The sequence below is a fragment of the Arvicola amphibius genome, chromosome 6 (genome assembly GCF_903992535.2).
Source record: "Arvicola amphibius chromosome 6, mArvAmp1.2, whole genome shotgun sequence".
In the NCBI taxonomy this organism is placed as follows: Eukaryota; Metazoa; Chordata; class Mammalia; order Rodentia; family Cricetidae; genus Arvicola; species Arvicola amphibius.
Genome location: NC_052052.2, coordinates 27,607,646 through 27,635,294, shown reverse-complemented (window position 1 = coordinate 27,635,294; position 27,649 = coordinate 27,607,646). Strand labels below are relative to the sequence as shown.

General features: G+C 46.0%; 1 protein-coding gene across 1 annotated transcript; it reads left to right on the top strand.

Annotated features, from left to right (window-relative positions):
• The first annotated feature begins 4,276 nt into the window (after window positions 1–4,276).
• Window positions 4,277–25,373, top strand: Sf3a3 (splicing factor 3a subunit 3). The gene is made up of 17 exons (XM_038334725.1): window positions 4,277–5,025; window positions 5,293–5,340; window positions 5,675–5,727; window positions 5,836–5,941; window positions 6,814–6,886; window positions 8,630–8,721; window positions 11,226–11,308; window positions 12,753–12,891; window positions 15,867–15,935; window positions 16,690–16,757; window positions 16,990–17,097; window positions 17,984–18,053; window positions 19,810–19,974; window positions 20,055–20,165; window positions 21,091–21,181; window positions 24,274–24,329; window positions 25,088–25,373. The coding sequence occupies exons 1-17, from the start codon at window positions 4,930–4,932 to the stop codon at window positions 25,163–25,165; spliced, it is 1,506 nt and encodes a 501-aa protein (XP_038190653.1). The 5' UTR covers window positions 4,277–4,929; the 3' UTR covers window positions 25,166–25,373.
• Window positions 25,374–27,649: the final 2,276 nt, after the last annotated feature.

The following is a 27,649-nucleotide window of genomic DNA, read 5'->3' as shown; positions in this document are numbered from 1 at the left end:
GCACAGGCCCTCGTGTATTTGTCGGGAGGGTGAAGGAAGATTCTTGGCTGAGTCAGGCTTTTGTAAACCTCCTACTGGGCGGGCCATGGGGTGGGGATTCTCACCCCAGGAAGAGGATCCCCTTTGGCAGCCAGGCTAGTCCCTCTCTAAGTTTGGCCAGTCTCCCCACTGCTGGCGGAGGGCTTTTTCCTCTGGGAGGGAGGGAGGGATTGGGAGGAGTGCCAAACGGAGCCGGATGGCAGTGGGTTTCTTGGTCTGGTACACATCTTCCCCCACCCCCAACAACCCTGCCCCAACCCGACGTACAAGCACGGAGTTCTGATCCCCACTTGGGCCCAGACCCTCAGGCCCCTTCCCCCTCTACCCAAGGATTAGTGGGGGCGGCTCAGAATCCGCTCGCGGCCGCACGTTTTTTTGCCAAAAAAGGCAAGGATGCAGCTGCACGCGCCGGGGAACATCTGGATCCGATTCCCAGCATGAATGGGTCATGGCCCCGCCTCTCGTGATTCACTGGCGGGGGCGGGAGTGAGCCTAAGGGGCTGTCCCCCGAAGTGGGGCGATGGGGTGGAGCACTCTCCTGCTGGCCGCCTAAGTCTGGAGTTGGCCCCTGGCCGCTGTCTCAGCGGTCGGACTGTGGCGGCAGGTATGCGCCCTGGTGACTACGCAGCCTCTGAAGGGGGAGACGCGGGGGGCGGGGGAGGCTGCCAAGAGGAAAAGTGAGAGTGTATTATCTCAAGAAATACTCCCTAACTCTGGGCTGGCCTTGCTGCAGATTCTCATAGAGACGCACACTCCCGAGTCATCTGCCCAAAATCGCAAAGACAGTAGTCACCTGAAAATCGAGATTAATGCTTTATATTGGCAGTGGTTGGCATTTACTGGGTGAGGAGGTGCATTTTCACTATATATAGCCCAGGCTGATTCACCTGCCTCAGTCTTCAGAGAGGGAGGATGGCAGGTGCAAACCAACCGCCACACTCACTCAGCACTGTAGTTGGGCTTTTTTTTTTTTTTTTTTTTTTTTTTTTTTTTTTTTTTTTTTTCCGAGACAGGGTTTCTCTGTGGCTTTGGAGCCTGTCCTGGAACTAGCTCTTGTAGACCAGGCTGGCCTCGAACTCATAGAGATCCGCCTGCCTCTGCTTCCCGAGTGCTGGGATGGGCTTGCTTGTTCTCTCTCTCTCTCTCTCTCTCTCTCTCTCTCTCTCTCTCTCTCTCTCTCTCTCTCTCTCTCTCTCTCGACAGGGTTTCTCTGTGCAGCTCTGGCTGTCCTGGAACTCAGAGATCTGCCTGCCACTGCTCCAGAGTGCTGGGATTAAAGGCGTGCACCACCACCACTTGTTTCATAGTTGACCTTTTTATTATAATTTATTACATTGTAATTTTAAAAAATTTGCCTGCAGTGGCACAGTGTCGAGGTCAGAGGTCAGCTATGGGAGTCAGGTCTCTCTACCATGTGGGGCCCAGGTGACAGAACTTAAGACTCAGGTGGCTTCAGGGCCAGCACCTTTCAGTGAAATCAAGTCATCATCCCCCGAGCCATATTGGCAGCCCAGCACTTTCAACAACCTCTGATGAATACCCACCCGCCGTACATGGTTATAACAGTCGTAGGTCTACATTTTTTGTTCTCTCTCCCACCAACCAGAGAACTGCCCGTCTTTCGCACTTGGCTTCTCCTCGGCTTCCTACACTCCCAACTCTTGCTACAAGTTCAATTAGCAATTGTTGAAGCAGAGCAGTCTAAACATAGGAAATAGCTGGGGAAAGGCTGGTTCGGGGAAGCACATTATGGAGGGAGTGCCTGCCAAGCTACTAAAATGGCAGGCAGAGCCGGGGTGGTCAAAAGTCAGGTGCCAACTTAAACAGACCTCACCCCGCTGATGAGCAGGTCTCAGAAATGTTGAAACGGGGCATCTGAGGGTCAGCATGAGAAAGATCATTCTGGCTCTGTCTGAATAATGGATTAGCAGAGTAAAACGAGCAGGCTGGTGAGAACACGGGTGCAGTGGGCCAGGAGCGCTCATGAAACCTGTAGGGGAAGGAAGGGGGGGGGGGCTTGGCAGCTGCTTTGGAAGCAGTATGCAGGGAGTGTGAACAGTAGCATTTAAGGGAGGCATCAGACCTGAGGCAGAATGAGAACGAAAGGTATGGTTTGGGTCCCCTGCTCATCTTGGAGGAAGAGACTCAGCCGCAAACGGTTTCATTTACCTCAATATGAACACTTTTCAGAGTCAACATCTCAAGCTTAACTTATTTTGGAACCAATATAGTAACAGCTGCTTGGCACATGCCTATAATCTCGGCACTTGAGTGGCGGAGGCCAGAGTTCAGAATAGTCTTTGGCTACATAGTGTAAATGAGGCTAGCCAAGACTACATGAGAGCCTATCTCAAAGAAAAGAAAAGTGCATGTGTATTAAAGAGAAAGGAGGTAATGCTGTATCTTGAGTATAAAGAAAATTTCAAGGGATTGGGAGATTCTTTTAATGATAGAGCACCTTTTTATAAAGGATAAGGCCCTAGGTTCCGCAGGAGTGCACATATCTATGTACACACAGAAGTCAGAACAGGGCCTCCGATGTCCTCTTTCTTTACTTACTCCTTTGAGGCAGTGTTTCTCCCTGAATCTGGAGTTGTGTTTTCTTAGGCAGCCTAGACTCCAGCAAGCCCCAGGCATCCTCCTGTTTTTGCGCTTTCGTTGCTGGGGTTATAGGACTGTGCTGGGATGCCCCACTTATTAAGTGCGTAGTAGGAGCACCAGTCGTTTGGGTTTTTTTGGTTTTTTGAGACAGGGTTTCTCTGTGCAGCCCTAGCTGTCCTGGAACTCGCTCTGTAGACCAGACTGACCTCAGACTCACAGAGAATCGCCTGCCTATGCCTCCCGAGTGTTGGGATTAAAGGTGTGCATTTTGCCTGCAAACGCACATGTACATAACATGCATGTAGTGCTCATAGAAGCCAGAAGAGGGCATCAGATCCTCCCGAACTGGAGTCTTACAATTATTAGCTGGGAGTAGAATGTAGGTCCCTTAGAAGAGCAACCAGTACTCTGAAGTGCTGATCAATCTCTCCACCCCCCCCCCCACCAACTAGGTATTTTTAAACAGGAGATTTATTGAGGTTGTAATTTAGATATCATTCACTTTAAGTGCTACGACTCATTTCAGTTTTATTTTAGCAAAGTTAAGTTGCACAACTATTGTCACCCCCAAAAGGTATCCTTCTGCTCCTTCTACTTTTTTTTTTCTTTTTTGGTTTTTGGGTTTTTTCGAGTCTGAGTTTCTCTGTAGCTTTTTGGAGCCTGTCCTGTAACTAGCTCTTGTAGACCAGGCTGGTCTCGAACTCACAGAGATCCGCCTGCCTCTGCCTCTCGAATGCTGGGATTAAAAGCAGGCGCCACCACCGCCCAGCTTTAAGTCACTTCTGATCCCAAGCAGCCATTCTCTCATCTTCCTTTTGTCTTCATGGATTTGCTGATCCCAACATTTCTTCTGAACACTGTTTCTGTTTTTTGTTTAGTTTTGTCTCTGGCATTTTGAGTCAGGGTTTTTCTGTGTAGCTCTGGCTGTCCTAGAACTTGCCCTGTAGTCCAAGCTGGCTGGCCTTGAATCTACCTGCCTCTGTCTTCCTAGTGCTGGGATTAAAGACATTCGCCAGCACTGCCTGGTGTTTGTTTACTGTTTTGACGTACACTCTCACCACAGTGCAGGCTGAGCTTGAACTTGCTCCCCTCTTGCCTCAGTCTCCTGAGTGCTAGGATTACAGGTGTTAGCCACTCTGCACGGCTCCAGCCCTGTTTCTAGTACATACTAAATAAGCTCTTCGTACTGATTCACATCTCAAGTCCTAATCTGCTTGTTTTTGTTTCCTGAGACACAGTCTCTCTGTGTAGCCCTGACTATCCTGGAACTCACTATGTAGACCATGCTGGCCTAGAACTCACAAAGATCTGCCTGTCTCTGCCTCCAGAGGGTTGTTAATCTTTTTTGTTTCTTCCTTTTTGTTCTCCTTTTAAGAAAGGCTGCCTAGATCTCATTTTCTTTTCTTCTTTCTTTTTTTCTTTCTTCCTTCCTTTTTTTTTTTTTTTTTTTTTGAGACAATTTCTCTGTGTAGTTTTGGAGCTTGTCCTGGCACTTGCTCTGTAGACCTGGCTGGCCTCGAACTCACATAGATCCGCCTGCCTCTGCCTCCCGAGTGCTGGGATTAAAGGCATGCACCACCGCCGCCCAGCCTAGATCTCATTTTCTATGTCATACAGTGGCCAGGTGTTGTGGCTCATCCATAATCCCAGCATATGGCAGGCAGAGGCAGAAAAAGTAAGGATACGGAGAATCAAGGGCCAGCCTGTGCTGAATTGCAAGCCTTTCATTGTCTGATAGACCACATTTCACTTAAAGAGTCCTCTGCTGATAATGGTCGTTCCCACAAAAGAGTTTTGTTAAGAACAAAACCACCACCATCCTCACTTTACTGACAGACATTGAAGTCCAGACAAAGGGAAAATATCACCAGAGGTCACACCCTGAAAACTAGAGATTCCAGTTCCGCTTTCCCTTCTGTATCCTTCAACGTCTCGATCCACACCAGTGTGTCCTTGCCGACCCAGCTGACCACAGCGAGTCCCATCCTGCCAGTTGCCTCTCACCCTCTGTCTGCAGGATTTTTGCAGGCATCCAGGATCTTTCAGTCGCTGAGCATCGCTCCTCCACTACACAACTCTGGTCAGCAGGGGGCAATGTTGCCGGTAGCCGTGACTAGCTCTCCTTGTGGTGTTCATTTTTTTGAGTTCCCCCAAGGCACTTCCGGGACTCGCGGAACTTTGGTGCAGCCGGATGCAGCGCGCTGAGACGGAGACGCAGGCGCGCAAGGCGGCAGGCGCTGCTTCCGCCTGTGCTGTTGGTGTGAATTGAAGCGCCGTGGCTAGGGGAAAATGGAAACAATTCTGGAGCAGCAACGGCGCTATCATGAGGAGAAGGAACGGCTCATGGATGTCATGGCCAAAGAGATGCTCACTAAGAAGTCTACGGTGAGTGGGCCGTGGTCGGAACCGCATCGGGATGAGGGCCTCGGTCCCGTGCCGAGCCCCTGAGCGCTTTCTTCGGCCTCAGACCCTCCCCGCAACTCATCTTCGCCTTCCTCCTAGGCTGCTACATCCCAACCTCGGTAACATCCTCCGAGGGCCCAGCAGTTCTTCTACTTCAGCCCTGAGACCTAAACCATTAAGCTTGTCCTTCTGGTGGCCTTTCCAACTCCAGTTCTCAAACTAACAGCGTCTCTGTTTGCCTTTCTCCAGCTCCGGGACCAGATCAATTCCGATCACCGCACTCGGGCCATGCAAGATGTGAGTGCCCCGCTGTCCGCTTCCATTTAGGTCGGGCTGGGCGGGAAAAGTGCTGGCAGGGGAAGGTGCGGAGGCTCAGCGTGAGTCCTGCCCGTGGGTGCTTAGAATATACCATCTCGGGTTCTTAGACATATGTCCTACCTCTGCCTCCAAGAGCTGGCTTTAAAGGTGTATGCAACCACTCCCTGCTCAGTCTGTTTCTTAAAAGTAGAGGAACTTTCAAGACCTTGTATCTCATGATGTTTCCTTAGGCATTGCCAACAAAGCCTTTCTTGTTTACTTAACCCTGTTGTGCAAATTGCTTCCTTCTGATGGATTTGTGTTTGCCTTTCAGAGATACATGGAAGTCAGTGGGAACCTGAGGGATTTGTACGATGATAAAGACGGGTAAGTGTCAGTCACATCCCCCACCCCAGCAGTCAGGGTATCTGAGGAGCCATGGTGAGAGGATTCGCTTTGTGCTTTATGCTCCTTGGATTTATCCATGTTTTGCAGACTGCGAAAAGAAGAACTCAATGCTATTTCAGGACCCAATGAGTTTGCTGAATTCTATAATAGGCTCAAGCAGATAAAGGAGTTTCATCGGAAGCACCCAAATGAGGTATGGCCTCCCAAAGTGTTTTTTCCCCAAATAAGGAAAGTGGGGGGGGGGAAGGTAATGCCATTCATCTCTCCAAAAAAAAAGAACTTGCCACTTAACTGCAGTGAACATAGTTAGCTGATACCCTTTCTGGTCTCTCTCAGCCAGGAAGGGAGCGCAATGAAAGCAGGAGGACCTGCTTTTTTCTGCCCAGTGAGAAATGTTGAGTAATATTTGCTCCAGAGTTCTTTATTGACTTGGTCCAGATTTTGTCTGCATCATAGTCTAGGCTCTCTATAGTAAAACTTGCTTTCTCTCTCTCTCTCTCTCTCTCTCTCTCTCTCTCTCTCTCTCTCTCTCTTTAAAGATTTATTTATTTATTGTGTATGCACATGCCAGAAAAGGGCACCAGATCTTATTATAGATGGTTGTGAGCCAACATGTGGTTACTGGGAATTGAACTCGGGACCTCTAGAAGAACAGCAAAGTGCTCTTAACCTCTGAGCCATCTCTCCAACACCTGCTTTCTCCTTTTTATCTTTCCCAGTAATTTTCCCCACCTAATACATTGTGCTCCCAATTCTGCCTTGAAATCCTCTACCAACACAATGGTATTCTGCTCACTTCCAGAGTTAATGAACACCTGCAGGATTCATGTCCAGTGCCAACTCCTTCATTAAATGTCTTTTCTAGACTACCTCCTCCAAGGCAGTCCTTCCTTAGGAGGCCCTATTTTGTGGCAGTTAATATCTGCCCAGCTATACTTAGCAAAGCAAGTGGAGAACAGTAGTAAGCGCCTCTGAATAGTCCAAGGCTAATCAGACATCAGAAGGCCGGTTCTGAACATGCCTGAGACACTGACAGACCCACCTGTGCTCCTTCCTTCCCCTCAGATCTGTGTGCCAATGTCAGTGGAATTTGAGGAGCTCCTGAAGGCCCGAGAGAATCCAAGCGAAGAGGCACAAAGTAAGTGTGGTTTAATGTTTCTTTCTGGGAAATTCGAAGCCATTCTAGACAATATAGCTGGAACCTGTCCTTTATTTATTTATTTATTTATTTAAAGCCTTTATTTTTATTTGAACTGTATGGGTGTTGTACCTGCATGATATCTATATACAATGTATGGGCTGTGCCTGAGGAGACCAGGAGAGGAAATTGTATCCTCTAGAACTGGACTTAGAGATGCTTGTGAACTACCATGTGGGGGCTAGGGATCAAACCTGGGTTCTCTGCAATAGCAGCCAGTGCTCTTAACTTTCTAGCCCCTGAAACTTGGTTGTGTGTATACATTTAATTCCAGCTCTCAGAAGGTGTAGGCAGACTGTTCTCTTGTGTTCAAGGTCAGACTAGGATACGTAGCAAGTTCCAGGTCAGTCAAGAATCATGAGACCCTGTCTCAAACAAATAGTAAATACGTAAATAAAAAGTCTCATAGGCCTGATACCATTTAAATCAGTAAGATAAAGATGAGTGTGTTTGAGTTTTTTGTTATTGTTTTTCTTTCTTTTTCATTTTTCTTACCTTTGAGCCATCTGTCCATCCCTTTCTCTTATTTTTCTTCTTGTTTGTTTTTCAAGATAAGATTTCTCCTTGTAGCCTTGACTGCCCTAGAACTCACTCTATAAACCAGACTGGCCTCTAACTCAAGGATCCGCCTGCCTCTGCCCTCCCTAGCGCTGGGATTAAAGGAGTACCCACCACCACCTGGCAGTTTTGTTTGTTTGATTTCTTTTTTTTTTAGATTCATTTATTTATTATGTATACAGTGTTCTGTCTGTATGTATGCTTGCTGGCCAGAAGAGGGCACCAGATCTCATTACAAATGGCTGTGAGCCACCATGGGGTTGCTGGGAATTGAACTCAGGACCTCTGGAAGAGCAGTCAGTGCTCTTAACCTCTGAGCCATCTCTCCAGCCCTGTTTGATTTTTTTTTTTTTCTGCCAGTTTGTTGTTGAGACAGGGTCTTTCTACATAGCACTAGCTGTTCTGGAACCAGGCTGGTCTTACTCCCATGTCCAGCTGGTATTGAACTCATGATCCACCTTCCTTACCCTTCTGAGTGATAATTTTAAAGCAAAGTAGAGTGTAATGCGGTGCTTAGATCTGTGCACAGAGATTAGCTCAGTTGGTAGAATATTGGTGAGTGCTCCTTAGAACCTGAGTCCAGTTCTGAGCTGTGTAAACCACGATAGTGACACATACCTGTAAATCCCGCACTTAGGTGGAAGTATGCAGATCAGGAATCTGAGGCCAGTTTAGGCTATGAAACCCTATTTTTATCCAAGTACCTCAGAAATTGATAGCTGGGTTTTCATCTTGGTTTCTGGACTGTATTGACATCCTGATGGTCTTGCATAAAATACTTATTTTATGCTATCTAAGCTCAAAGTGAAAGCCTAGATCTGGTTTTTGTTATTTGGTTTTTTGAGACAGAGCTTCTCTGAAACAGTCCTGGTTGTCCAGGAACTTACTCTGTAGGCCAGGCTGGCCTCGAACTCAGAGATTCTCCTGCCTCTGCCTCCTGAGTTCTAGAATTAAAGGCGTGCACCACCACTGCCCAGTAATAGTTCTGTTTATTTGATGAGAGTAAGGAGAACATTGGAATAAAGAGCTGCGTCATGGAACTTTGTACAGGTAGTGCATTTGAAAGAGCAAGATCAAGAAAGTAGTCTGTCATATCACAATCATTGACATGTGTCATTTCTTCAGACTTGGTGGAATTCACAGATGAAGAGGGATATGGTCGCTACCTTGATCTCCATGACTGCTACCTAAAGTACATTAATCTGAAGGCGTCTGAGGTAAGGCCTGGGGAGGGGAGAGAGACTCTCGTTCTAGGGTTAAGTCAAAACACCTAATTAAAGCATGGAGTGTCCCCATGTAACTTATGTTGATATTAAGTAGGTGATTCCATTTCTTGGAATACACAGTGGTTATAATGAAATGACACATGCCTACAGCAAGCTCATTTTCTTTATAATTTTCCTTATTTTGATTTATTCATACAACAAAAATACTTTTGTAAAAGATAAACTATCTGAGGGGGAGTGCAGTCCTGTGCATGTAGCGGCCTGAGGCCAACATCAGGTGTCCTCCTCTGTTGCTCTCTACACTTTTTGTTTTGTTTTTCAAGACAGGGTTTCTCTGTGTTCTTGGCTGTCCTGGAACTCGGTCTGTAGACCAGGCTGGTTTTGAGCTCAGAGATCTGCCTGCCTCTGTCTCCCAAGTGCTGGGATTAAAGGTGTATGCCACCACTACCAGGCTTCCATCATTTTTTTTAAATAGATACTTTTTAATGTATTTCTATTTTATGAGTTTTTTACCTGCATGTATGTTTGTACCGTGTGTGTTTGGTACTCCTAGAGGCCACAAGAGGGAGCTAGATCCCCTAGAACTGGAGTTTCATATGATTGCTTGAGAGCCACCCTGTGAGTGCTGGGAATTGAACCTGGGTCCTCTGCAAGAGCATTGAGTGCTCTTAAGTGCTGAGCCTTCTCTCCATTCCTGGCACCTTATTTTTTTGAGACAGGGTCTTTCACTAAACCTGGAGCTCACCCTTTCAGCTATTATGGTTGACTTGTGAGCCCCCAGGATCTTTGCTCTTCTCCCCAATACTAAGGTGGGTGTGCACCACCATGTCCAACTCTTACATGGGGCCTGGGGATCTGTGGTCAGGGTCCCATTGCTTATAGTATAAGCACTTGACTCACTGAACCAATCCCCTGCCCAAAGGTAAATGACTTTTTTGTTTGTTTTCTGTGATCCTGACTGACCTGGAGTTCATTACATAGACCAGGCTGGCCTTGAATTCACAGAGATCCGCCTGGCTCTTGACTCCTAACTACTGGGATTAAAGGTGTGTATCACTATGCCCAGTAAGGTGTTTTTTTTTTTTTTTTTTTTTTTTTTTTTTTTTTTTTCGAGACAGGGTTTCCCTGTAGTTTTTGGTACCTGTCTTGGAACTAGCTCTCGTAGTCCAGGCTGGTCTCGAACTCACAGAGATCCTCTGCCTCTGCCTCCTGAGTGCTGGGATTAAAGGCGTGCGCCACCACCGCCCGGCTTGCCCAGTAAGTTTTTAAACTCATAAATACTTCAAATGCTCTTGTGTTAGGTGCATAGTGTGAGGCATGCGAGAAATCCAGCACAATCTCTGTCAGAAAAGAACTAGTTCATGTTTTTTGGTAGGCAGGTATTTATTTGTTGTTTGTTCGGTGTCGGGGTTTAAAATGGCAGTCTCAGAAAGGTCACAAGGAAGTTTAATAGTAAGTTTGTAGTGGAGCATGGTGGCACACCTTTAACTGCAGCACTTAGGCATCAGAGGCAGAAGGATCTCTGTGGCACCTTGTCTCGATAGGGAAATGTCCCCAAATGCAGCTACTAACCTTTAAGCTCTGCAGGCGGGCCTTGTTCTCTGCTGCACTTCCATGTTTAGTTCAAAGATCTTCAGTGAATAGCTGCATGAATTAACTAACACAGGGCACCTTTCAGGACCGTATTTGAGGATGGCAAAATCCTTAGACAGGAGCCTGGCCCACCATAAATATCCAGCATGTATCTTATTTGGATTTGTGTTTGTTAATTAATCATGTAGACTTAGTTTCATGTCCAGCAATCTTCTACACACTTCACTGGAATCAATAGCCCTAGGGATTGAAGGACAGGAAAGAAAATTCTGAAGTGAGCCACGCCTTGATGCTTGGTTAGAGAACACTCTAAGATTTCTTTATTTAGGGCCAGGTGATGGTGGCACACGCTTTTAATCCCAGCACTTGGGAGGCAGAGGCAAGTGGATCTCTGTGAGTTCGAAGCCAGCCTGATCTACAAGATCTAGTTCTAGGAAAAGCTCCAAAGCTACAGAGAAACCTTGTCTTGAAAAATAAAACAAAACAAAAATTTCTTTATTTGTTATGTATGAAACATTCTGCTTGCATGTACTCTTGAATGCCAGAAGAGGGCAACTGATCTCATTTTAGATGGTTATGAGCCACAATGTGGTTGATGGGAATTGAACTCAGGCTCTCTGGAAGAGCAGCCAGTGCTCTTAACTTCTGAGCCATCTCTCCAACCCCCATATTTGTAAAAAGAAAAATTATGTATTTAGTGTATGTGTACATGTGTGTGCAGTCACCTTCAAGTATGGGAGTCCCAGGCTAACTTAAGGGAGTTAGTCCTCTGCTTCCACAGTGTGGGTCACTTGGCAGCAAGCACCTTTTCCACTGAGACATCTTTCTATCCCTTGACCTTGCTTTTTGAAGATTAATTGACTTATCCTCCTGACTGATGTCATTTTTTTTTCTCTTTTCAGAAGCTGGATTATATCACGTACTTGTCCATCTTTGACCAATTGTTTGACATTCCTAAAGAAAGAAAGAACGCAGAGTATAAGAGGTAAGTATTCACGGTTTCCAGGCCTTTTCTGGATTTAGCTAGAATTTCATGGGAAGGTTTGAGGTCAAAGTTCTGGCTTTTGTTGCCCGAATACTGTACGTGAATGACTTCTGGGTTTATCAGAAGATAGTGAGTACTAGGTTTTAAAATATTTGTGATGCTAGCCAGGCGGTGGTGGCGCACGCCTTTAATCCCAGCACTCGGGAGGCAGAGGCAGACGGATCTCTGTGAGTTCGAGGCCAGCCTGGTCTACAAGAGCTAGTTCCAGGACCGGCTCCAAAAAAGCCAGAGAAACACTGTCTCGAAAAACCAAAAAAAAAAAAAAAAATGTGATGCTGACATAATGTTGTGTGCCATTAATCCCAGAACTCCAAGAGGCAGAGGCAGGTGAATCACTGTGAATTTGAGGCCAGCCTGGTTTACATAGTGAATTCCAAGCCAACCATTGGTGCATAGTGAGACCCTGTCTCAAGAAATAAAAATTTGTAATATTCTGATTGTGCACAAAGGTATCTATCTTAGTTACGGTTTCTGTTGTTGTGAAGAGACACTGTGACCATGGCAACTCTTAGAAAGGAAAACATTTAATTGGGTAGGGGATTCAGTCCATTATCATCATTGTGGGACATAGTGGTGTGTAGTCAGATGTGGTGTTAGAAATGTAACTGAGAGTCCTGCATGTTGCTCCAGAGGCAACAGGAAGGGAACTGAAACACTGGGTGTGACTTGAGCATATATATGAGACTTTAAAGACCACCCCCACAGTGACACAGCTCCTCCAATGCTTCAGCTACTCCAACAAAGCCACCTCTCCTAATAGTGTTACTCCCAATGAGCTTATGGGAGCCAATTGCATTCAAACTACCACAGTATCTATGGGAACATCTCTGGTCTTACCCATACCTTCTCTAATTTTGTGTAATGTAGAAAGAAATCTGTTAGGGGATCTCTGAGGTTTTACAATTTAATGGGGAACATTTCCAGGACTGGCTATGTGCTTGGATCTGGTATTAAATGGAAAGTAATGTTGAATTAATCACTTTTCCTTAGTTGCTCCCAAGCTTTCTCTTTCTCATATTCTATTTACCTGACTTCTTTTATCTGTGAGTTGATTAAGACCTGGTATTTTGGCATCATATCTTGAGGATAAAAGGAGATAGGAAAGGTCACGATGTGGGGGAAAAATTAAGCTCATTTAAACAATTAGTAGTGGGCTAGACGATGGTGGTGTATGCCTTTAATCCCAGCACTTGGGAGGCAAAGGCAGGCAGATCTCTGAGTTCTAAGCCAGCCTGGTTGAGTTCCAAGAAAGCCAGGACTACACAGAGAAACCCTGTACTGAAAAACCAAGAAAAAGAAAGAAAATTAAGTGTAGTTTGCAGGCCATAGCAGTATATCATAGGTGGAAGCTGTGATTGCTCTCTTTCTCTTAAATGCTCTGCAGATACCTGGAAATGCTGCTGGAGTACCTCCAGGATTACACAGATAGAGTGAAGCCCCTTCAGGACCAAAATGAGCTCTTTGGGAAGATTCAGACTGACTTTGAGAAGAAGTGGGATAATGGTACCTTTCCTGGATGGCCGGTGAGCTTCAGTGGGGTTCATGCTAGGGAAGTGATCTCATGTAGTAGTCTTTTTCTGTCCCACCAGCCAGCTCCCAAATAATGATACGGAGTCTTATTAATTATGATAGCTTGGCCTATAGCTTAGGCTTGTTCCTAACTACCTCTTATATCTTAAATTAGCCCATTTATATTAATCTACATTCTATCATGTGGTGTTGCCTCTCTTCCATCTCGCACCTGTTTCCTATCCGTGTCTCCCACGTGCCTAGATTCCTTCCTTTTCCTTTCTCTCCCTGAAAGTCCCACCTATACCTCCTGTGTATTGACTGACATCAACCACAGCAGTACACATTCACACAGTGTACAAATACCACACATTTTCCCTTTTTGTCTAAATAAAAGGGAAGGTTTTATCTCTAGCATTGTAAAACTATATACAGTAAGAATAATTATCAAGTAAGAATTACATTCACAGGGGCTGGAGAGATGGCTCAGAGATTAAGAGCATTGCCTGCTCTTCCAAAGGTCCTGAGTTCAATTCCCGGCAACCACATGGTGGCTCACAAACATCTGTAATTAGGTCTGGTGCCCTCTTCTGGCCTGCAGGCATACATGTAGACTGAATATTGTATACATTATAAATAAATATTAAAAAAAAAAGAATTACATTCACAGTGTTTAGTCCATATATATTTGGCAAATTCTAGAAAGGACTGTATAATCTATCCTATCTTAGTGAGACCAAAGCTTTATATTTTAATCATTTTCTTTTATAACTTGTATTACCATCCTTAAAGTATCTTTTTAGACCTAAAAACATCTTTTTGTTTGTTTGTTTTTCGAGGCAGGGTTTCTCTTGTATCTTTGACTGTCCAAGAACTCACAAAGATCCACCTGCCTCTGCCTTCCTGGTGCATATCTTTTATGTAAGTTTTTTTTCCTGAATTTGGTAACAATGAAAGCTGTATATTTTGTAGTCTTCAATTCTGATCAGAGGCCCAAGAAGGATATAATGCAACCTGAGTGTACAGGAAGTGCAAAACAAGCAACTTTCAAAGCTGTAGAAATGACAGAGACATCTGGCTGCCTGGACAGTCACCCCAAGTTTCCTCTGCAGTGTTGGGGCACCCATCTTCAGTTTACAGGCCTAGAATATCTAACAGACATATCTGTGAAGCATGAACATTGAAGGACTACACTACCTACCTTTTCTTGGCAAAGTTTGGCAGTTACTTTCTTTTGTGTCCTGCTTACTCAGTTTGCACAGCATACTGTCAGTAGTCAAGGCAAGGGCAGTTTCTTGCCCAAATGACTAGTTTTGTCACATTGAAAGTAAAGCGGTTCTTTGATGCCCATCATCCTTTTTTGAAGTAAATTGGTGTTGCCAGGAGCAGACATGTCTCACTGTCATGAAAAGCCTTATGTTATTAAAACATTTTAAGTGTTTTACCAAAAAAAAAAAACCCTTGCCGGGCGGTGGTGGCACACGCCTTTAATCCCAGCACTCGGGAGGCAGAGGCAGGCGGATCTCTGTGAGTTCGAGACCAGCCTGGTCTACAAGAGCTAGTTCCAGGACAGGCTCCAAAGCTACAGAGAAACCCTGTCTCGAAAAACCAAAAAAAAAAAAAAAAAAAAACCATTTTAAATGCTGTATTCTATAGGTCCTTGAAGTGTTTGAGAACCATCCTTAAAACGTCTCTGTTTGACCTTGTAAACATACCTACCATGACTATAAGTTTGATTGTTATAGATGACTAACTACTAGCCTTTATTTCTTTATTATCTTAAGTAGCTTTCAAGGACTAGAACTTTACATTACATTTTTAAATGAGTCTCATAGGTACAATACTTTAAGCATTTGTAGAAATATATATACAGTATAACAAAAATAACCTAAATTTGTATCAATATACAAAAAGCCATACCAATGTAAGATATTTGAGACTAGTAGTTGTTTGGTTTTTTTTTAATTGGAAAGTAGATTTAATAATCTACCCTTTTATTCTATTATTTCTATATTTCTCTTTTTTTCTTTTCAGAATGGGATTCTTGAATCTAATTTCTTTTGTACAGCTTTTTTTCTTACCATTACCAATAACAACTTGTAGCCAACTCCCAAATGATGACAAACAAACATTCATAATCCACTGAATGACCACAAACCATCCATCCCTCATCTTGGGAATGTGGATGCTATGTTTCTAAGCTGCTTTCTTGTCAGAGCCTGTTCCAACAAAGTCAGCTGGGGTACCAGGAAGGGGGCGTGAGGTTGAGGAAATTGAAAGATTGAAAGAAATTGAGGTAGAAAACACAGGATAGATCCAGGCGGTCTGTTGTTAAATACCAACCAGCCCAGAGTTTGTTTCAGAGCCTGCTTGTATACAAAAGCAGAACAAGACAATCAGTATCTAACCACAGGCAGGACTATTCCTGTCCTTGAGCAAGCAGTTTCTTCTATCTGGATGTGCCCTTGGGTGGCATTCACCAGCCCACATCTTAGTAGATAACATGTTTTTTATCATGGGCAAAATGCTCTTTCCCATGGACTTAATCAGAACTTTCTCACAGCCCTCAAGGATGCAGGCAGAGCAGACAATCTTGAACTCACTGACTTTTAAGTCATAATTGACTCCAGATGAAAACTGAGTCATTCACCTGTGGACTCCCACACTTTCTGTTGTTTGGGGTGCTGTCATCTTTAGGGGACCATGAGAAAATTGGGATAATGGTCTAGTTTTGGGAGAGCTAGCTGTATTTTTGGTTTAGTCTCTATGATGGGAAAGTGTAAAGCTTACCTTATTTTTTTACTTCTGTGGATAAACTTGAACTTTTGGAAAGAAAACTAACCATCTTTTTTTTTTTTTTTTTGCTTCATTTCTGTATGAATTGATCATTATTTGTATATGTGTGATTAAAGAAAGGGGCCAGCCAGTTTAGACCACTCCCTTACCTTTATTCTTCTTATTAACCTGGATCTTTTCCTGTTCCTACCAGAAAGAGACAAGTAGTGCCCTGACCCATGCTGGAGCCCATCTTGACCTCTCTGCATTCTCCTCCTGGGAGGTATGGACAATAGACAATACTGGCCTTGCTTGGCTATCTTTTTGTTGTTGTTAAATTTATTGTGTAGGAATAATTATGTGTCCCCACACATGTGCCACAGCATGCGTGCAGAAATGATAAGTTGTGGGAGTTGGCTCTCCTTCTACCATGTGACTCCTGGGACTCAGACTCCCTTGACAGCAAGCATTCTTTTCTTGCTGAGCCGACTCACCAGCCCTCACCATCCTTTGTAGAGGCTACTTTTCTTCAGTCTTGTCTTAGACTTGCAATAATACCATTTCCTGAGGACAGGCATGTACAAGGAATATGGAAAGAACAAAAGGAAAAAACCTTTTAACTTCTCTAAAAACTACATTTCAGAGAAGTGTGATATGATGTTACAGTATTTAGAGAGTTAGAGGGTGACTGAGGCAGGAGAGTTGCTGTGAATGTGTAGCTATAGAATAAGAACCTGTCTCAAAACACAAATAGGGTAGTTCTAAAACAGAACAGGAAGCCGGAGGCAGCTCAGGCGGTGGAGTATATACCGGGTAAGCATGTGTGAGGTTCCAAGTTCAGTTCCCATCTCTGCAAAAATACTGGCAGGAACAGTTCTACCACAGAGAGCTAGGGAATGCTGCCCTCCCAGTGTGGCTGCATCTAGACATTGCAATAGTCGGTCTGTGGAGACCGAAAGCTATGTTGACTTCTGAATGTAGTCTTGCCTGGGGAAAAAGCTAATCATGCTATTTTGTAATTGATTTATCTTTTGTAGGAGTTAGCCTCTCTGGGTCTGGACAGGTTGAAATCTGCACTGTTGGCTTTAGGCCTGAAATGTGGCGGGTAAGGACCTGGGTTTTCTATCAAAACTTCTAGATATTGTGTGTTTACTGTGTGGGTCTGATTTTGTTGGGTTTTTTTGTTGTCCCATACTGCAAAAATCATCGTGTGTAGAGCATGATGGTGCATGCTTTTAACCCCAGCATGTGAGAGGCAGAGGCAGGCAGGTCTGAGTCTCTCACCAGCCTATGTAGTAAGTTCACCCTAAAGTCCTATGTGCCTTTTCCCTCCTTAGGACCCTAGAGGAGCGAGCACAGAGGCTGTTCAGCACCAAAGGGAAGTCCCTAGAGTCTCTCGACACCTCTCTGTTTGCCAAGAACCCCAAATCAAAGGGCACGAAAAGGTGAGTAACGGGGCACTGCTGTTCTGATTTAAATTTCTTTCCACAAAGTCAGCTTCCTGTCTTTCCTTTTGCTTTGCTCTTTCCCTTTAAGACAGGGTTTCCTGTAACTCAGGTTGACTGCAAACTTAATAAATTTCTGTCTGAACATGACCTTAAACTGTCTCCTTGGCCTTGATCTATTCCCCCTTTCCCCAAGGTAGGGTTTCTCACTGTAGCAGTTCTAGCCATCCTGAAACTCATTCTGTAGACCAGGCTGACCTTGAATTTACAGAGATCCGCCTGCCTCTGCCTCCTAATTGCTGGAATAAAGGCGTGGGCCACCATAGCCTAGGTTCTACTTTACTTTTGCTAAAGACAGTTGAATGTATTCATGAGCCACATACCTATATAGGGTGTTGGGTTTTGTTTTGTTTTTCAGTTTGGGCATTTGGGGGCTATCTGGAGGTTTTTGTCTTGTTTTGTTTTCATGGTTTTTTCCTAACTTGTCATAAGAAACCTGGAGCTCTTACAAGTATGTGTTACTCTGATTTTTGCTGGGACTTAGGAAAGTTGTAAAATGTGCCCTTTCTTGCAGTTGCTAAGCAGCAGAGTTAGGACTTCCTGTCATGTACCTGCTTGCAGGCCTTGTGTATACTGTATTCCTGTGTTAGTTATAGTGGTACTAGTTGGAACCGTCTTACCGGGTCCTTGACTTCATAGGCATGGTCCAGGGACCTCTGGAGTGTAAGTACTAACCTCTGGGCTTAAGGCGGAGAGCTTGCTCTGCGTGGTGCTGCTCACATGCCTGGAGTTTCTAATGCCGTCGTGGAGTCAGTGTTCCTGACAGGAATAAAGCTTTAGGTGCAGAAAGAACCCTCAACTGATACAGCTTGTTTCTTTTTCTCAGAGACACTGAGAGGAACAAAGACATTGCTTTCCTGGAAGCTCAGATCTATGAGTACGTGGAGATTCTTGGGGTGAGTGCTTTGTCTTCTGCAAGCTGTGGTGCTATTCAGTGTGAGGATTAGATAGGAATTTCAAGTAAGGAGGGGGGTGAGCAGTAAATTCATCTCAAAATGTGGTTCTCTTGAAGTCTTTGGCCCTTCAGTAGGTTCCTGTTCTGTTGTTAGGTGATATTCCCAAGGCTGCTCAATTCCCACAAGGCCAGACATAGACAACAGACCACCTCCCCACCCCGCCTTTCAGCCGGATCACGAATAATGCAGCTCTTTCCTGAGGTTCAGCATAGACCAGGGGTGACCCAAGAAGCAGGCACTCAAAAGGCAAGAGAAAGGTGACTCCCAGCAGCACTTCAGGTGTAATTTATTGTGACATAGCATTTTGCCCGTGTTGAGATTGTGAAACCTAGCAAGGCTAGAGGAGGCTAGTGCTCAGAGGGTGGAGAACATTCTCCTTGTAGTCTCTCAGGGAGCGCCAAGGGTTTGGGGAGGCGGAAAAGGTTTGACTTGTCCAAGATAACTTGTTCGTATCTTGCCCCTTGCCACAGATGTGATTCTGCTTTATTTTTAGCGCACACCCACAGGGCTGGGGAAGTAGTCCCCTATCGCTTCTCTGAGAGTGATTCTCTTGAAAGACTAGCCAGACATTAGATAGCAGGGACAGTAACTGCAGGCTGTTACAGTGTGACTAGCAATATGGGTGGCCAGTCCTCTGAAGCTGGCTGAGAAGCCATTACCGCCATGGCACCTCTCTTGAATTCTAACCAGTTCTACCCTGTGGTTCCCTAAGCTGCTCTCACTATGGACCATAGGATGTTTGTCATTACTTTGCCATTTATTTATGGCTGTTGACTTGTAAGCATGATACTGAATTTTTTTCATATAACATGAGTATGTCATGGTCCTTACGTAAGTAATAGGGAAACTCATTGTGAATGGAAGGTGGCCATCTTGGGCAGGGTGGTCACCACAGTAGAGAGTGGCTCAGGAACTTTGCAGTATCCGTGCTGAGACTGGTGGTAGTCCGCAGCCTCAGATGCGGATCTAGACCAGTGCAGCAAAACTTTGGGCCTTCCCTTCAGAACCAGCTGGCCTGTGAGCATGCTTCTAACAAGAAGGCATGGCTTAGTCTCTCTTTTTTTCTATTCTTTTTAAACTTACTGGTGTGTGAGTGTGATGTATGGGTGTGGGTGTGAATGTGAATATAGTTTCACCTGTGGAGGTCAGAAGACAAGTTTCAGGACTCTCTTCATACTTTCTACCTTGGTTTGAGGCACCCTTTTCCCTGTTCTGCATTTCATACCTCAGGTTAGTATGCCCATCAGCGTCCAGGTGACTCTCCTGCCTTTACCTCCCATGATGCAGTAGAGTGCTGAGGATGTAGATGTGGCTTTTTACATGGGTTCTGAGACTTGAACTCAAGCCATTGGGACTGCCTGGCAAGTACTTTTTTCCTTTTTTTTTTTTTTTTTTTTTTTTTTGGTTTTTCGAGACAGGGTTTCCCTGTAGTTTCGAGAGCCTGTCCTGGAACTAGCTCTTGTAGACCAGGCTGGTCTCGAGCTCACAGAGATCCGCCTGCCTCTGCCTCCCGAGTGCTGGGATTAAAGGCGTGCGCCACCACCGCCCGGCTGGCAAGTACTTTTTAACCAGCTGAGCCATTTTACCAACCGTACTCAACCTTATTCTACAACCAAATCCTTATCCTTGACAGAATGGCATCTGCGGGAATTAGGGGCAATGTCTTGACTCTGCTCTTGCTCTATGACCCCCTTAGGAACAGCGACAGCTCACTCATGAAAATGTCCAGCGCAAGCAAGCCAGGACAGGAGAAGAGCGGGAGGAGGAGGAGGAGGAGCAGATGAGCGAGAGCGAGAGTGAAGACGAGGAGAACGAGATCATTTACAACCCCAAAAACCTGCCCCTGGGCTGGGACGGCAAGGTGAGCCTCCTGGGACCCTCCCGCCCGTTGTGGAAGCACAAGAGCGTGGTAACCTAACGCTGTCGCTTGGTTTCTTTTAGCCCATCCCCTACTGGCTGTATAAGCTTCATGGCCTGAATATTAACTACAACTGTGAGATTTGTGGGAACTACACCTACCGAGGACCGAAGGCCTTCCAGCGGCACTTTGCTGTAAGAAATTCGGAGCCTTTTTCTTGGGAATTGAATGGAAGCAGCCCTTTAGAGATGAAGGTGGTGGCAGCCTGTGAGGGCCTCTAGTGTCCCGAGCTGAAAGGAATCAGAGAGGCCCAGTGGCCATGGGCCGTGCTCGCCCTGAAGCCTGGGCTTTCCCATTTGGTCCTTGCGCTCTGTCTCTCTTGTGTTTCTGTGGCATCTTGGACCATCTCTGACTTCTTGGTCTTCCCTACATTGCTGTTTAAGGGGGCTCGACAGATTTTTGTTGTTGTTTAGATTTTAAATGGGTCTTTGCCACTTTGCAGAAAAAAATAAATCAATTAAGGCCCTGATATTTGCCAACCTGCTTTTGACACAGTTGTGTCTGAGCGCTGCCCCATTGAGCGCACTCACCCTTGGTGCATTCTGCCCTCCATTTTTGGAGGACAGTTTACATAATGGAAATGACTTAAGCATAGTGGGTGACGTGCCTACCCTTTCAGGCTTGTTGCTGGCTCTCCTGGTCTTGTCCTCTGTGCCCTGGTGGGCCGTGAGCTTTCTTAGTGCCGCCTCAGGTGATTGCAGCTGCTGTCTAAGAGCCAAAGTCCTGCTTTCATCGTCTTCAGCTGCTCGGCAGTTTGCTCCTGAGCTCCAGAGCCGCCCGCCTGCCCGCAGCCCTGCAGGTGGTAGGGTTGCTGGGCTGTGCCAGCTTCTCCGTAGGGTGCAGTTGTGAGTCTGAGTTGTGCTTTTCTCATACCACTGACTCTAGAATCTGCGGTTCCTAAGCCTGAGACAGCACAGCCCTCTCGGCATTGTCAGCCTTGTGTCTGTCATGTACCGCAGAAGAAGTGCTGCCTTGTGCTGGGGTGGAGTCTGTGGTGGAATGGAGTGAGAGCGGTCTCAGATGTCCGTGCTTCACATGGTCGCTCTGCTTCTCTTCCAGGAATGGCGTCATGCTCATGGCATGAGGTGCTTGGGCATCCCCAATACTGCCCACTTTGCGAATGTGACACAGATTGAAGATGCTGTCTCCTGTGAGTACGCTTGCCAGCCGCTCCCTAGCCAGGCCAAGGGGCCCCTCCCACAGCTGTCCCAGTACCCTGCTGTCTTCAGGCCCAGGGACACAGGCTGTGGCTGTGGAAAGCTGAGGCCCACATATAATTACTGCATTTTTTAAGGACATAAGCTGGTTAGCAGTACTGATTATATCTCCCTTGAAATGAACCCTATGCTGAGCTTATAAGAGGGCTTTCAGCCGAGTCTGCAAACTTTCCTCTGGAAGATTCTGAGTATAGGTTCTATATTTATGCCTCAGAATTGATTTCAGTGTGTTAGAACCACTGATCCAGTAGAAGAAAACAGAAATGGTTCAGTAAGCTTATTTCTGAGGCAGCTGCAGATAACAGAACACAGCAGCAAAGTACTTGCTAGAGGAAGAGCCCGCGGAGTGTGTGACAGCGCCGCCCTTGCCTGGCAGTCTCTGCTACTGTACCTTAACTGCCCGAGTCCTTGGCGCCCTCACTCATCTTCTCTCTGTTGTGTTCCACTTTATGCCAGCCAGACCGCTGGGTTTTGTTTTATGACGCACTTATTTTTATTTTATATGCATTAGTGTTTTTGCCTGCATGTCTGTGTGAGGCTGTCATATCCCCAGTTGTGAGCTGCCATGTGGGTGCTGGGAATTGAACCCGAATCCTCTGAAGAGCTGCCACTGCTCTTAACCGCTGAGCCATCTTTCCAGCCCTCTTTTGCTATTGGGTTTGGTTTGTTTTTAGACAGGATCTCATGATACAGCCTTGGCTGTCCTAGAACTCACCAGGTAGACCAGGCTGGCCTCAAACTCAGACCTCTGCCTCCTGAGTGCTGTGAGTAATGGTGTGTTAGCACGCCCAACTTCAAGAGTTTGTGTGTGTGCATATGGGTGCATGCGTGTGTATGTGAAGGTTATAGGTTCCTTAGTCACACTCCACCTTATTTTTATTTTAAATTTAATGTGTGTGCACATCTATGTGCGCTTGTGCTTGCTCTGTGTGTGTATGGTTTTTTTTATGTTGTTGTTGTTGTTGTTTTTTTTTCTGTTGTTCACTGTGCATGTGCAGGATCCAGTGGAGCAGAAGGGGGGATCATCAGATCCCCTGGAACTGGAGTTACAGGCAGTTGGGAACTGGGGGTGCTGGGAATAGAACTGAGGTCCTTTGGAAGAGCATCCAGTATTCTTAACCACTGAGCCATCTCTCTAGCCATCCACTTTTTTTTTTTTTTTTATGAACATAAGCCCTGTTCTCAAGCTTGCAGCCCTGTGATTCAGCTAGGCTGGCTGACCAGTGAGCTCTTGAGAGATGCCCCGTCCCTTTAACATTAGGGCCAGCACCCCTGGCTTTTACATGGGTGCCAAAGATCTAAACTCGGGTCTTCATGCTTGCATGGTAGGCTCTTTACCTTTTGAGTCTCTTCCCAGCTCTTGTTTTTATTTTTGGAATGGGATCTGACTAAGACTGTCCTGAGACTCACTTTGAACTGGTGGTAAACTTCCTATGTGCCAAGATTATAAGCATGAGCTACCACAACTACCCTGATTTCCTGTTTTATTTTTTTTTCCTTTTGCTTTGTTGGTAGGAAATTGAGGCATATAGTTCATGGAATAAATCATAATTCTACAGATTAAATACTTAAAAAATTTTCTTTCTGAGCCTGGTCCTGGCGGTGTACTTTAACCCCAGCACTTGGGAGGCAGATTCAGAGGCAGGCTCTGAGTTTGAGGCCAGCCTGGTCTACAAAGCTATTTTCAGGACAATCAGGACTACACAGAGAAACCCTGTCTCGATAAACAAAAGAACAAAAATTTTTTTCTTGCATTTATTTACCATGTATGTTTGTATGTGCTCACATATATGCATGGCACTGCATGTGCAGATCTCCTCCCACCATGTGTTCTAGGGAGCAGTCTCAGGTCATCACTCATGGACAGTTCTTCATATCTGAAGATGTAAATATGCATACATACCACATACTCAGGCCAAAAAAAATTGGCTGCAGATGTTGACTGTTTTAAGGCAGTCAATGTGGGTAGTAATGTGGGTCACAGTTTGGTTTGCTTTCTGTTGCATGAAAACCATGACCAAGAACAGCTTGCGAAGGAGAGGGCTTATTGGCCTACGCTCCCATACCACAGTCCATCACTGAGGGAAGTCAGGGCAGGAGAGCAGGGCCGTGGAGGAACTCCTCACCGCCCTGTTCCCCATGGCTTTTGCTCAGCTTGCTTTCTTAAAACTTACTGGACCACCTACCTGCCCAGGGGTGGCAGCACCCACAGTGAACTGAGCTATCTCCTGTCAATCATTAATCAAGAAAATGCACTACAAACAATGCAATGGCATTTTCTCACTCTAGGTTCCCTCCTTCCAAATAACTCTAGCTTTGCCAGGTTGACAAAAACCAACCGCAACAGAGTTCGAGTATGATAATGCACTCCTTTAATCCCAGCACTCAGAGTTCAAGGCCAGCCTGGTCTACGTAGTGAGCGCAAGGACAGCCAGAAGTACATAGAGAAACCCTGTCTCAAAGAAAGGAGGGAGGGAGGGAGGGAGAGAGGGAGGGAGGGAAGGAGGGAGGGAGGGGAAGAAAAACCAACTAGGGCATGTATGAAGCCCTCAGCTATGATCCATTGTTGTTATATTCCACAATTCCTGTAGACTGTTCCCCGTTAACTTCTTTTGAAAGCATTTCTTTTCTTTTTACTGTTATAATTGGGTTTTTTGTGTGTGACAAGGTAGCTCATTTAGTACAGGCTGGCCTCAATCTCACTATGTAGCCAAGGCTAGCCTTAAACTGTCTGATCTCCCTCCTCTGTCTCCCAAATGCTGAGGTGACAGATGTGCGTCTCCATGTCTGGTTTTTTTTTTATCTCTGTTCTGAAAAGTTCTGATGCACCTTTCTTTCTCAGCAAAGTGAGATTATAGTAAATTTCACAGTAAAAGGAGTTTTACAGGTGACTCTAAACCCGAATTCCCTCTGGGGCAGCTAGAGTCATTGTGGGGAGGGACTGCTGGGAGCAGGGCAGTGGCTGTGATACAGCACTGCACCTGTGGACTCTGAGTTCTAATGGCTGCTATCTCTCATCCTGCAGTGTGGGCCAAGCTGAAACTGCAGAAGGCTTCAGAACGATGGCAGCCCGACACCGAGGTGGGTGAAAATGAGAGTGTTCAGGGCGGCATCACGTGACAGCTCCCTCACCTTGCAGAAAGGAGAGGAAAGGAGGTTTGCTGCAGGAGCAAATCTGATGGAACAGTATCTACAGGCTGACTACACATAAGCCCGTTGTCGTACTTTGAAGTTTTTGTTAGGCAGTGTATTCTCCCACTGAGGGGGCTGTAGACCAGAACACCCAGTCTCTTGTCTACCCTTGGACTTCTAAAGAAGTCTGTCGCCTCTTAGGTAGCTGGAGAAAGTATTCAATCAGAGGACGTCCTCTCTTTGTAGTGGGGATGTCCTTGTTGGTCTTGACAGGTCTGAGAGGAGTGTCGTGCTTCGAGGGTGTGGTGGTAACATCTGGGTCCTGTGGAGGCTGGCAGTGGTCTCCCTTATTCTGTGTCAGTGTTGCAGCATCAGGACCCTTTCCAGCTGTAATGTAGACCTGAAGCTCTACGCCTGCTCGGTTTCCATGTTAACTCCTGCAGTGGCCAGTGAGCAGAAACCCAGGCTTCTTGGGAACCATTTCACACACAGCCTTTCCCTACTAGGCTTCCTTTCCTCGGACACAGGGCACTACTTGGAAGAATAGCTAGGTGTAAGGGAGAGCCACAACTGGCGCTGCTCAGATAACTAGACGTAGCACTGGTTCCCTTGTGGGACTCTGGCTGAGGAGCCAGGTGAATGTTGGTTTCTGGGTAGCAGGGTTTGCTGTGGAACTCTGTAGCTAACAGAGAGCCCTTCCTTTTCAGGAAGAGTATGAAGACTCCAGTGGAAACGTTGTGAACAAGAAAACATACGAGGATCTGAAAAGACAAGGACTGCTCTAGTGGCCGGCTGCACCCAGGCGCCCCGGAGATCTGCTTTTTCTATCTTTCCCAACCAAATGCTCTTACAGACTTTTTGCTATGTAGTCTTCAGTCTAGTGTGCATCTTGTAGAAACAAGACATGCTGGCAGTTTGCAGAATTGGGATGTGTTTTATCTTTGTTTTATATTAAAAAGATCTGTGGGAAATAAAACCAGCCCTTGTTCTGGATTTGTTGTTTTTGATACCCAGGTTTATTAAGTATTTAATCCTTTTATTCTTAATGCCTGTCTGCCTCGTCTCACCAACTTCAGGAGCAGTTTAGGTGTAGGAGGTAATTATTACTGCCTGTGTCACATGAGGGGTGTGTGTGTGTGTGTGTGTGTGTGTGTGTGTGTGTGTGTGTGTCTATAGCCCAGGCTGGCCTTGAACTCTCACGGATCCTGCTTCAGCCTCCGTGTGCTGAGATTATAGGTCTTTGGCACCACATGAGGCATGTGTAAAGTAATTGAGACCTAACCTTTCCCTTTATCATCTGTCCCTTCATTGGAGAGCTAGGCCTGAGAGCTAAAAGTGGCTCAAAGCTTGCCTGTTTTACATGAAGAAATTAGCTGTAGTTGACCTTGGTGGCACTAGCCTATAATCCCAGCACCTGGAGACAGAGGCAGGTGTCTGAATATGAGTCCAAAACCAGCCAGGATAACAGTGAGATACTGCCTTTAAAAAAAAAAAAAAAAATAGCTGGAGCCGGGTATAGTAGCACAGGTCTGTAACTGAAGCTTCCAGGCAGGTCAGGGGTCAGGGGAGAGGCTGGCAGCAAGAAGGAACTGCTCTGACTTCTGCATCTGGTGCTCCCCATTTCAGAAAGAACTAGAAGTTATACCTGTGAGCATGGTCCTTGAAGGCCTAAGAGAATGCCCCAGAGGCCTCTTAGCACAGGGACCCTAAGCTGGCTTGTTTTTCGGGCAGTACTGTTGAAGAACCCCTGCCTTTTGCAGGTTATTTGTTTGCACCGACACTGGGAAACAGCCAATCGCAATTGGCTGACCAGAATTAACAATAGAGGTTTTGGAGGACCCAGGATACATATAGAGAAATACAGGAAGTAGTAAGGAAAGGTGTAGAGTCACAGGCCCTTTGAATCAGGGGAAGAAAAGAGAGGGGCTCACTCTCTGAGATTTCTCTAGTGAGGTTACCCTTCCACCCCGCACCCCATATAAGTAAAGTTCCTCTGGTGTCCAAACGTGTGGCATTAGATCACACGGAGGCAAAGCCATAGACACTGCTCAGGTGACTTTTCCCCAACCCCCAGTGGTTTTCCTGCCACAGGGGTTTCTCCCTCAGGTCCCCCAGTGTCTACTTTGGCTTGCTCCCTATCCCCAGGGGTTGCAGGTTTTCCCCAAGGCCTCTCCCTCAGCAGCTGGGCCACCTTGACACCCACTGGAACCCATTCTGACTTCTGCCATTGCCACCACCACACACCCTCAGCCCCCTCCCCCTGCTACCAGTGTGCTGCAGGTCCCAGCCCAGCTCATGCAGCAAAACAGCAGCTAGCTGCACTCCCCCCCCCCCCCCCCCCCCCCCCCCCCCCCCGCCATCTACAGGGCCTAGCCAGGCTGCCTGGATACCATGCCAAGGCCCCCACAGCTGAGCACCACAACTGCCGCTCCCTCCCCTCCAAAACACAGAGCTCTGCCTTAGTTGCTGTCCGTAGTTGCTGCTGTGGACAGACTCAAAAGTCATCAGATTTGGAGAGACACTGGGAATTCTTTTTTTTTTTTTTTTTTTTTTTTTTTTGGTTTTTTCGAGACAGGGTTTCCCTGTAGTTTCTAGAGCCTGTCCTGGAACTAGCTCTTGTAGACCAGGCTGGTCTCGAACTCAGAGATCCGCCTGCCTCTGCCTCCCGAGTGCTGGGATTAAAGGCATGCGCCACTACCGCCCAGTCTCATGGGTGGTTTTTAAACATAAAGCAAAGAAAGCCAGCCTACAAACCACAATTCCAGAGAATTTAGACAACAATGAGGACACTAAGAAAGACTTACATAGATCTAATCTACATGGGAAGTAGAAAGTAGAAAAAGACAAGATCTCCTGAGTAAATTGGGAGCATGGGGACCTTGGGGGAGGATTGATGGGAGGAGGGGAGAGGCAGTGAGGGGAGCAGAGAAAAATGTAGAGCTCAATAAATATATAAAAAAAGTAAATGGGCAGCACTCGGGAGGCAGAGGCAGGCGGATCTCTGTGAGTTCGAGGCCAGCCTGGTCTACAAGTGCTAGGTCCAGGACAGGCTCTAAAAAAGCTGCAGAGAAACCCTGTCTTGAAAAACCAAAAAAAAAAAAAAAAAAAAAAAAAAAAAAGTAAATGGGCCTATTGGCATATCACATTTCCAACAGAGTTGGAGTGTGGCTCTCTCCTCTAAACTTAACCATTCTTATTAAAGTGAAATCCAAAATCTGTCTCATGTCAGAAGAACCACCTGATATGAGACAGAAGAAACCCTTCAAGAA

What these genes read in the sequence shown, in the direction of transcription:
- Sf3a3 (XM_038334725.1), top strand. Translation starts at nt 4,930, where the DNA reads ATGGAAACAATTCTGGAGCAGCAACGGCGCTATCATGAGGAGAAGGAA. An exon ending in TGCTCACTAAGAAGTCTACG is followed by an intron (nt 5,026 to 5,292) that starts GTGAGTGGGCCG and finishes GCCTTTCTCCAG; the next exon opens with CTCCGGGACCAGATCAATTC. An exon ending in CCTTCCAGCGGCACTTTGCT is followed by an intron (nt 20,166 to 21,090) that starts GTAAGAAATTCG and finishes CTTCTCTTCCAG; the next exon opens with GAATGGCGTCATGCTCATGG.